This window comes from Tinamus guttatus, unplaced genomic scaffold, assembly GCF_059628265.1.
Source record: "Tinamus guttatus ecotype Peru unplaced genomic scaffold, ASM5962826v1 Tinamus_guttatus_pri_ptg000674l, whole genome shotgun sequence".
Taxonomy (NCBI): Eukaryota; Metazoa; Chordata; class Aves; order Tinamiformes; family Tinamidae; genus Tinamus; species Tinamus guttatus.
In genome coordinates this window covers 207,364-218,114 of record NW_028289208.1, presented here as the reverse complement: position 1 = coordinate 218,114, position 10,751 = coordinate 207,364, and the positions used below count along the sequence as shown (strand labels likewise).

The 10,751-nt window shown below is 41.8% G+C and overlaps 2 protein-coding genes across 2 annotated transcripts in view; one reads left to right on the top strand and one right to left on the bottom strand.

Annotated features, from left to right (window-relative positions):
• The first annotated feature begins 116 nt into the window (after positions 1–116).
• On the top strand, positions 117–1,154 carry SS18L2 (SS18 like 2). Its single transcript, XM_088536487.1, has 3 exons — positions 117–227; positions 365–441; positions 1,058–1,154. The coding sequence occupies exons 1-3, from the start codon at positions 159–161 to the stop codon at positions 1,143–1,145; spliced, it is 234 nt and encodes a 77-aa protein (XP_088392613.1). The 5' UTR covers positions 117–158; the 3' UTR covers positions 1,146–1,154.
• A 3,039-nt stretch (positions 1,155–4,193) lies between these two features.
• The window catches only part of GARRE1 (granule associated Rac and RHOG effector 1), a 48,374-nt gene continuing 41,816 nt past the window's right edge, over positions 4,194–10,751 (bottom strand). The window contains exons 8-14 of the mRNA XM_088536486.1: positions 10,403–10,500; positions 9,249–9,374; positions 7,700–8,688; positions 6,654–6,819; positions 5,874–6,008; positions 5,486–5,564; positions 4,194–4,954 (exon numbers count right to left, since the gene is read on the bottom strand). Of these exons, the coding sequence (XP_088392612.1) occupies positions 4,631–4,954; positions 5,486–5,564; positions 5,874–6,008; positions 6,654–6,819; positions 7,700–8,688; positions 9,249–9,374; positions 10,403–10,500 (1,917 nt within the window). The 3' untranslated portion in view covers positions 4,194–4,630. The remainder of the gene's footprint in view (positions 4,955–5,485; positions 5,565–5,873; positions 6,009–6,653; positions 6,820–7,699; positions 8,689–9,248; positions 9,375–10,402; positions 10,501–10,751) is intronic.

Here is a 10,751-nt window from a genome sequence, read left to right as displayed (position 1 = left end):
AGCGTCTGTGTGAGTGTGAGTGTGAGTGTGAGTGAGGGGCGGGCGGGCGGCGGGCGCCCCGCGGCGGAGCAGGGCCTCGCTTCTTGCTCCGCGTGCTCATGGGTAGCGGGGCGGGGCGGGCCGCTCCCGTGCGCCCTTGCGCGGGCGGCGGCGCCGCCATGTCGGTGGCGTTCGTGCCCGAGCGGCTGCGCGGCAAGGCCGAGGTGAACCAGGAGACGCTGCAGCGGGTGAGCGCGGCCCGGCCGCGGCGGGGCAGCGCGGGGGGACGGAGGGCGGCAGCGAGCGACGGAGGGAGGGAGGGCGGGCGGGCGGCAGCCGCCCCTGGGCGCGCGGGGCGGGCGCTGACGGGCGCTCTCTGCCGCAGCTGCTGGAGGAGAACGACCAGCTCATCCGGTGCATCGTGGAGTACCAGAGCAAGGGCCGCGCCACCGACTGCGTGCAGTGAGTAGCGAGCGGCGGGGCCCGCGCGCACCCCCGGCTCCTCGGGGCGCCTTCCCAATGTTCTCCTAGAGAAGAGGTTCCCCCAAACGCTGTTTGTTCTAACGCGCTCTGCGGTGCGATGCCCCCTGCCCGCCGAGCTCGGGTGTCTTCCTTTCTCTCAAGGCTTTTGTTCTGCATTGACGTGAAGGGCGGCTCTGCTGGGCAGGCTTCTCTGGACCCCAGCTGATGTCTGGGGAAGAGGGAGCCGGTGTCTGTAGCGCTTAGCCGAGGAAATGTGAGTGAAGAGCAGGTTCAGAGGCTGCAGAGCTCGAGCTGTTCAGTCTGGTCTCTACTGCAGCTCTGTCTGCTGAGCTGCTTCCCCTGTGTTCTGCAGCTTTTCAGCTGTGGGCATATACAGAATTTTAATTTTTACTAGCACGTGGCTAGTGTTACTCTAGAAGGTTACAGTATGCAGTGAGCTATAGTGACAGTAGCATAAGGAGGAGTTTGTCTCATTAATGGTGTTTATTCCCTTGATGTCATGCCATAAAAGTGATTATTAAAGAAGTGCAGGCAATTTGCTGTCAAGGACAGGCAGCCAGGTACTTTCCAGGTAATGCATTTCTTCTTCTCCTAGGTACCAGCACATCTTGCACAGAAACCTTATCTATTTAGCTACAATTGCTGATGCAGCTCCACCCAGCAGCCAGAAGACTGTAGACTGACTGCACCTGCGTGAACAGTGACGCTCTGAGACGCAGTAGCACTTATAGTAGAAGTCTAAACTAAGAGATGAGAAGGTGGCACCTTGAAAGACAGGTACTGTCATCCCTGCTTTTGCATTCAAATAGCTGAGCGTAGTTTCAGTAATACTATATTAGTAGTACTTTTTTTTTTTCCCTCCCACCCTCCTAAAGATGCTCATGATCATACTGTAATTACCTCTTCCTTCATCCCCACACCTTCTCCATAGCCTTCTTCTGAAAGCGGCGTCGGTGTCAGGACTTGCCCCCTCCATGAAGCAGAAGCTCTCGTGCCCGAGGTCGTGCAGCAGTTGGGTGAGCGGTCAGCAGCCCTGCAACCTCCCTCTGCCTCCAGGAGCACAAAGTCTGGGTGAGACTGGGGAGTTATGGCTGCAGTACCCGTTTACAAATCACTTTGTATCTTGTATCACAGAAATTGCTTAATAAATTAAAGATGTTCTCTGGCCATGCTGTTATAGTTTGGTTTAAACGCATCTTAACAAAGAGGCAACTCGGGTGTGGAGAAAGAGGAAGTTTTGCTCTTCTAGGAAAAATGAACAGCTGTTACCTAATTTACTGCTATAAAAGTAAGGGGAAATTCCAGCCTTTATTTCAATGAGAGAAGGCTCTGTGTTTGTCCCACTTGTGTCAAGACTTGACCTTTTTGCTTGAAACACTCTGTACTGTGTAACTTGTTAACGAGTAAATTCTCACACAACCCAAATGGATGCATATGCTTTGTGGTTAGCAGTTGTATCATTCTTAGGCTGCAAGCCCCCGGCTTAGGTGGCACCTCAGTTTGTTTCACTGACATGATAAGCACAGCCCCCAGATTAGTTTTGTTCAAAAAAAAAATCACAGGTATCTTTTCACCCTCTTCCTATGAAAATTATTTCCTCTGTGGTTGCTAATACTCAAATTACCACTTGCAGTTACCATGTGCACTTCTAGTTTAAAGACACTTGCTAAAGCCTGTTCTGCACAGTGCTCTTCCTCACAATCTGTGTGCAAGAGGAGTCTGAAAGAGGCTACAAGGAGATGCTGCACATCCCGCAATGCAGAAGGTCAGATTTAGAGGATGAGTCAGTAAGTAGGCAGTTGACAATTTTCAAACTGATAAATAATCCCATGTTAATGAAATAAGATCTCTGTTTACAAATCAAAGTTACAGTTTAAGGTGCTGCTCACTTTCAGCAAGGTGCATATTTTAAACAGGTATGACCTATTAAATGTATATCTTTAATAAAGCAAATAGTTTACTTTTACAGAAGCTTTAAAATACAAAAATGTACAGTTCCAGTTTAGAAGCATTAGCTATTCACAAGAAGGACTGCAATAAGGGTAAGTTAACTAAGCACCAAACCCTTGCACTTGGCAGTGTAAGTGAAATTTAATGGCAAGACTCATTTGCCAAGTGCAACAATTCTTAAAATTACCAGTGTTCAGAACAATCGGAAGCAAAGGACAGAGTAGCACCTACGTGGTCAAAACGCAGACAAACTTTCTTTGTTTCCGCAATTCGCTGCTGTAGGTCCAGAAACTTGCCAGCATTTGTAATTGTGAATGAACTGCAAAAACTATAGCAATAATTTTGGCACTTGTTAGAAAAGTTCAAAAGTAAGTGTTTCATTAACTTTCATTTTGGTCTTAGTAGGGATAACCAGTAAGTACAACCAAATTTAGGGTTTAATATTAGATCTAAATGACAAGATTTAGGAAACTCAAAACCATTCATCAAGTTAAATAACCACTAACATTTTCAGCAGAGGGTTTCCAAAATTATAGTAGTACAGACCATTAACAACTTACAGACAGAAGCCACACTGATTGTGCAAAGCACATTACTGTAAAAAGTCTATGTACAGCAAACAAATCTTTGTAAACATGGTAAGTATGAAGTTTCAGAAAACATGGTGACAATATCATAAATACAGGCAACATTGGCATCCTCAAACAGCACAAAAGGTAACAATCTGGGCCTGCAAAGATAGCCCGTCACCATACAAACAAAAAAAGGTGGTTGGGTGTTAAATACCCAAATGTTTAATAGTTTTAGTGTTGTGTATACCTTTTATTTATATATATATATTTTATGTTTTTTTTTTCTTTTTTTTGGTATCTTTAGATATAGATGTACTTAGTTTGTAAAAACAAAAACAACAAATGTGCTTTATCTTCATTGAAAAATTATGCAGTTAGAACTAATAACCCATTTTACTAGTAGTTAACATATTAGAATGATATGACTTAAGAAAAATACAAAAATAAGATTAATACTGTCAAAACTCTTATACCAGAAAATATTGTGGTTTTTAAACTCTTTCAAAGATGAAATATGAAAATTTAAATAAGCTTTAACTATATAAAGAATCTTCTGTAATCTCAATTAATATACAGTGGGATAGCTATACATATATTTACCATTGTTCTTCAATTTTTAAGCACCAGTCACTCTTCTGGATCCACTTTGGTTGGAAGGTTCTTCATATTTCCACAGGTTCATTTAATGGCACATATCGACCGCAAATAATTATCTTATCCTTTTAAAAAAAATAATGTTCTTAACTAACTGCTACCCCACATTTCGGTTCTAGTATCTTCTGAGCCAGCTCACTTTTTTTTTTTTCTTTTTTTTTTTTTCCTTTTTTTTTTTTACATCAACTTTAGCATCTGAAATAAGACTTTAAATATATGCAAGTAGTCTTTTAGGCTATACTTTCACACACTTAAGGAGCACTGTGTGGATAATGCCTTTGGCCAAATGAAGTAGTAACAGATTGTGTATTTGAAAACCAGTGTCATATTATCCACACAGATACGATCTCCTTTAAGCAGCACAGATGACATTTGTGACACAAGTTTGAGCGATCCCAGCTGATCTCTACTAAAGGAAACTGCAACTTTTGTAACGGTTTTCACAACAGTTTCAAAATGAACTCTCTTGTGTGGCACACCAAAAGCTGCTGTCTCAATTCATTTTTCAGAAAGGTGCCCACAGGCCATTTATCAACAATACCAAGGCCTCACAGCTTCTCTGCTACAAATTTAAACAGTGTTGAGCAAAGTGACCGCTAATATATTTGCTTCAACGTATTAAATGTATTTTAAGAAGATGTTTAACTATAAATCTATTATGAAAAATAGCTATAAAATACAGTGTTTTTCTGTATGGTAGTTCTTCAGCAGTTCTCTTAAAAAAAAAAAGTTTCGAAAGTAAAGGCAATATACACATTTTTAAAAGCATTTCTACATCACAGTTTTGGGCTGTTTCATGTACGTCTACCAAACATATTGGCCATATTTGCTCAGCACTGTAGAACTGAATTCAAGGGTTTGTATACATCACCAGTAACTCCTCACCTCCATATTTAATGAGATAAACAGGACAGAGCCAATGCACAATTGCAAAACAAGGGATAGATAGTTTTTGTTTGGCCCGGTGCTGCATTTTCCACCGTGAAAAGCAATTAGTATTGATGCAAGTAAGACGGTCTGCGTTCGTGCTTGACGGGAAAGGATTTAAAGCCCTTATTCATCTGTTTGTGCTGGGAGGCCTGTTGCTGCGGCGGCTGCTGCTGCGCGTAGGCGAAGCCGGAGGCGATGCCCGCTGCTGGAGCACAGTCGTTGGCTGCTGCCCACACCGGGGACTGCAGCATCTGCATCGTGTCGCTCCACTGGCTCATGGGGCTGCTCATCGGGTACAGAGACGCGCTCTGCCCGGGGAGGGTGCCCATGACCGAGGATGCGTGCTGCCAGGGGGCCTTCGGGGGCCAGGTTTTGGTCTTATTATCCTGGGGAGCAGGAAAAAAGGAACAAACAAAATATTTTGTTTTGGGGGGGGAATATGTTAAATATTTCTTATCCTTACTCCCACTACAGATTCAGAAGGCTGATTTAACCTATCTTTAAAAGCAGGATTCATGCAGACATACAGCACACTCTATTCTTACAGTGTTTGCCTAATTGAAAAAAATCATTGCTTGCTTCAGGACATCTGTTTGGCTAGCAGTAGCCATGCTTTAAAAGGAAGATTTCTAGGAAAATAAGTCATCAACCTGGTGATGCTCTAGTTTTCTCTGCACAGATAGTTTAAGCCGATTGTGTTGCTTATTAGCTTAATTTGAAGTCTTTGTTATTTAAAATTGGTAACTGCTAAAAGCATTTAGGGCTACTTGAGCTTGGGTTTTAATGGCTTGGGTTTTAACTGAGGGAGGTAGCATGGAAATACAATGAGGCTAATTTTACTGGTGAGGGTTTCCTAGTGAAAGTGACCCCAAAGGACATGGGAGAAAAATGAGCGAGAGAAGCCATGTTCAGCTTACCTGATTACGGTCATCTACTGCGGAAAGAAGAGGTGGTGACGGGAGCGTGCTAGGTTCCTGCTCACCGCTGCTGTGTTTCCTGGCAAAACAGAGAGAGGTTTGCCTCAGGAGAGGGAAAGCCTCACGCATTTCCAGATATATGGGTTTCAGCTGACAAAGGATATTTGTACAGATGCTAGTTTGTATAAAGGGACAGCTATTAATATAGCACAGCCTGAGACTTCATAGCATTAAGATCAGGTATATTCCGAGCCATACCACCAGGATGATATGCAAACTGGTTGATATGCAAATACTTACAGTTGGTAGGAATCTGCTTTGTTTGGCTATTCAAATCAAATTACACTGAAAAAAGTGTGCTGAAGTGGTAAACGTTTATTCTACTCACCTCCTTTGCTTTACAGCAGCAACAAGGTCTGGCCCTGAGAACATGGAGAACAAGCTGTCTCCATTAGCTGAGGAGGTCTCGTCACTTGAGCTGGCAGAGTCTCCTTGAGTACCAGACCAGCTGTTTGTCACATCACTGTAAGACGGGAAGATCATTAGTCCTTGTTTCTGCAGTGCCTGCTCCAGATTAGGTGCCCTAGTTCACTGCACCAAGTCTTGGTGATACCTCAGGGCACAAAATGTATATTACTTTGTAAAATACCAGAGTAATATAAAAACTTCCATTTATTTACTTATCACATCACTCACATGACATAGTTCTTACAGTCAATTTATACGTTCTATTAAAATCATTACATAAATTAAGTTCAATGCCATAGCCTCTCCCTGGTCTACAAGGAGAAACAAATAACACTTGCTTTTGCAATCACTAAGGACATGATTATTTCATGACAAAATACTGAGCTAAAACACATACTAGGTCTTAAAGGTCTTCAAAACACTGAAAATAAAGCAATTTTGAATTAATCTAAAGTCTTCATTTCCTCTGCTTGAATAAGACTTGGGACACATCTCAGTCTAAAGAATGAATAACAAGTATAAAGAATAAAGAATGAATAAAGTGTCGGAGCATTGATATCAACCTAAGCAGGAAGTCCTGAAGTGCAGCCTCACACGTGCAGCAGCAGGCAGAAGCACCTACTACTTGACATTCAGCTAAGCATGAACATAAGTGAGACACAAATACTGGAAATAAGATGCTGCTTATCCAATTTCTTACCCTTCTGTGAAATACTCAGGAAAAGGCCAGGTTTTGTGGGGATCATCAGGAAGAGGCCAGTTGCTACGTGTGTTGCTTGGACGACGGACGTGCTGTGCTTGCCTTTTTTGTTGCATAGCCTGGTTGACCCCAGCAACGTAGCGGGCAAATTCTGGATCAGAGCCAACTGAATGAAAGAAACCAAGAAGTCAGCTGCTGGCATGCAGGTTTTCCTCTTGCTGTTACCCTTTCATTTAATCCTTTAAGCTTGAGTGTACCCCAACCAACTAAATATATTCATTACAGAAGATAAACGTTGGACAACAGTTGATACCTCCTGATGGAGCAACAATGGACACTAAAAAAAGAAATAAAATACTGTAACAAGTAGTAAATGCACACCATCCATATATAACAGACACTGGTCCTATAGTTTTCTCTCTACTTCTCAAATATTTCTCACAATGGAATTGCCCTCCTCTTCCATAGGAGGATATTATTTGTCAGTATGATCATGGCTAAAATAATGGGATAGAACATGGGACTGAAAGGTCCTATCAGTAGAAACTGACAAAATTAAAGCCTGTAAATTCTTCCAAGCCCAGGAAGAAAAAAAAATAAAAATAAAAACAAACAAAAAAGAATTGTTAAAACCATCTGCAAATGGAGGTATAACTTGCAGCTCACTATGTTGTGATTCTGCTTGCTTCTTGAGAAATCAGAATCTCAGTTTCTCATTTTTGCCACTAGCCTCAAATTCTTCACTTCCTTCAAGGTCTACAGAACTGCAGGGCATTTCCGACTAAGACTGACACATACTGAAAAAAACCAGTAACACATAAAAGTTCTAAAGCTTTACTTTTCCATAATATTCTTTTAAAATGTGTGATCTTCTGCAGACAAAGCAAAAACCTTAATCTAAAAGTATTTTAAATGCCTGTTTTGCTCTGACTGGTCACAGCAAACAATGTATGTATTAAGAAGAATATTAGATGAATAGCACTAGAAAATATTGGTTAGCAGTATTTAACTATTCTTTATAGTGTATTAAAGGAAAAGACAGATACCTGCAGGGTCAAAAGGCAGAATTTCTCCTAACATCCCAAACACTCCTTCAGTTTGGTCACGATTTGGCCATGTGTTGTTTCTAGGTCCTTGTGGTTTCTGTCCTAACATCTCTGACATCATATTGTCCATATAGCTGCTCACGAGACCCAAGCTGTATAAATCGGAGCTTAAATCTGAGAAACCAGGATTGTTCCACTGGTTAATATGAGACAACCCAGCTCCAAGGGCCTGGGCTGGCTGCTGTGAAGAATTAGTCAGCCATTTGGCAGGTGCACGTTGCTGTGGTCCGATAGGTTGGAGCAGATGCTGATAATACTGCATCTGCTGCTGCTGCTTTTGTGACTGCTGCTGCTGCGACAAGCCTTGCTGAGAAGGATGCAGCGGCGGGTGGGAGAGAGACTGCGGCTGCTGCTGCACTGCTCCTGACTTCTGCTCTGCTGCCGTGGAGGATGCCACAGAGTTCCTTCTCTTCACCATTGGAGAAGTCTGCTGGGATTTGCCCATGTTAAAGCCAGACAAGAAATCTATAACATCCTGCATTTCTTGGTCAGTTGGTAGATTCATACCTTTATCATCCTTGCTTTCATCCGCTTTGAAGAAGTTGTCCCGTCTTTCAACTAGAAACCCATTCACTAACTGATTATTTGTGCTCTGAATTGACTGCATCTGATCTGTGGTCCTAGGAAAATTACCAATGTTCAAAATGCTCTGCAGTCGCACATCTACGTTAGCAGGCATTTTAGCTTTCTCCTCCGAGCTGGAACTTATGAAGACATTTTTGGAAGGTGTATTGGGGATTGAGTAGCTTCCACTACTGCTTGCACTGGTGCAGGAAGTTTTTTTTGTAAACCGTGAGGTCAGTTTTGAGAATGTCTTTTGTAGTCCACCCGATGACTTGCTTCCGTTTCCAGATGGCATGTCAACTTGACTCCCAAAGTCCGAGATTTCACGCTGCAGCTGGATCTGAATACAAGGCAAAGCTTGCTCCCTGCATCGACAGAAACACCTGTATCAAACCAGCTAGCACATTCCATTTATCCTAACATCCTATCCTCTGTCCAAATAATTTGTATTTTAGAGGAAAACATATACCTGGGATGCATCTTACTGATGCATTGTATTGATGCATCTTATTGAGGTTATATTTCCTCAATTTCTTCCTATGATAAAGTGTGAAACAGTAACATTTGCAATTGCATTACCAATTCCTTCAGTGATTAAAACTTTCCTACGTTTATGCTGTACTTTCCTTATGCTATTTTAAGCTGAAACTAATCTTACAGAAATACTTGATTTATATTAAAGACAAACCAATACTTTTGTACACATGTATGTTGACATCTCGTTAAACAAACACAAAACAAAAACACACCCCCACTGCATCTTCATACCCACAAGTTACCCGTATAGAGTAAAATTTCTTACTCCAAGTCCTACTTTCCTTATCTGAGCAATTGGTACTATTGAGTCCTTCAGCAAAGGCCTTTAAATAAGAGAGGCTTTGTTAGAACTAGAGAAGTTACGCACGAGGCTCAGCAGGACACGCACCTTCCCTCCTTCCACCTGTGTATGTCAAACACAGCAGTATAGAGCACGTCTACTAGTCCCAAAGTCTTCTCTGGGTCCAGACTCCTCTGTAGCAAAGACATTGTTGCTGGATCTTCTTTTAGACACCTGTAAGCATTAAATTTAACCTTTAAAAATAAATATATCAAAATTTAGCTTTTACATTGAACAACATTTACTGTATCTGTTTCTACAGAGATCCAATTAGTAAAGGCATCATAATATGCAGATGCCTGGAAGCCTGTAAACCCCACGTCTACAGTCCTGTTTTCCCTTTTTTTTCTGTTGAATATGAAACTAAACTAAACATGAGAGATATACTTTTTTTTTTCTTCTTTTTTTAAAGTTAATCAATCATGACTAACGAGTATCTCTTTAATGGAGCAAGCATAATTCAGGCACAGAAGCAGATATAAGAAACATACAAAGTCAGCTTTTGGAAAATGGCAAGAGTACTCAATAACATGAAACGCTGGTGTACAAGAATTAAATGCTGGCACCCTAGGCACTCCAGTGCTGAGAAAGCCCCAGCCTCACAGGCCTTGTGTGCAAAATTATTCAGCATATCCAGGAGTGGAGATTTCACTGAGCCTCAAAGGTGTAGAATTACTGCCTTCTTCAGCAATGGAACAGAATTAATACTTAATTTAACATGAACCAAAATAATTTAAACCTAAATCCCAACACATTCCTCCATGAAGTACTTCTAATCACCTCCAACACATCCAGTTATACAGACATTTGTGTGGCAGAAGGGGGAGCTCTCCCTAAGGGTTTAACTTGCGGGCCCAACCAGTCTGCGTTAGTGAATTCTTCCATAATACAGCAATTTGTATGAAGAGGAGAGAGCAGCGCTCGCTTGTGTTCTGCAGGGAGTAAGGAGCGATTTGGATAAACAGGCTATCAGTTGACTCACACGTCTGGCCATCCCATGGTACCATCAGTGACAGGCTATCACACTAAGGAGTCACATGAATGAACTGTTGTGCTCAAGTCTGTAATACTGAGTGCTCTGGAGTGAGGGGAAAAATGTACAATTCCAGTCCAGTCAATCAGTCTTTCAGCAAGGGTGCTATCCTATCAGTTCCAGAGAAAAGAACTCAAAAAAAAAGGTATGCCACAATTAAAAATTTTACCAAGTTGATGGAACTTGCACCACAATTCTGGATCCTTCTAAACTTATTTGAGGAGCATAGGCTTCCTTATTCTCAATCTGTGCTGTGTCCACGACCACCTAGCAAATAAGAGGTAAATAAAAAGGGAAATAATTAAGAACTAGTTCAAGTTATTTTAATCACCCCTGTAGCTAAGATTTAATATTCTTGCCTTTCTGCCATGCTACAGATTCAAAATAACCAAACAAGGAACAAACTAACTCACAAATCATTTGAAGTTGACTTCTGTTTTAATATGTGAAGAGATGGACAGCATGTAAAACGATTAGTCTGAGGCATTATCCTGCATGGCAAGGACTTAATTCTCCCC

Bases quoted from the DNA above. Each gene is read 5' to 3' on its own strand.
- SS18L2 (XM_088536487.1), top strand. From the start codon at position 159: ATGTCGGTGGCGTTCGTGCCCGAGCGGCTGCGCGGCAAGGCCGAGGTG. The intron at 228-364 runs GTGAGCGCGGCC...TCTCTGCCGCAG, and splicing joins ACCAGGAGACGCTGCAGCGG to CTGCTGGAGGAGAACGACCA. The intron at 442-1,057 runs GTGAGTAGCGAG...TTCTTCTCCTAG, and splicing joins CGCGCCACCGACTGCGTGCA to GTACCAGCACATCTTGCACA.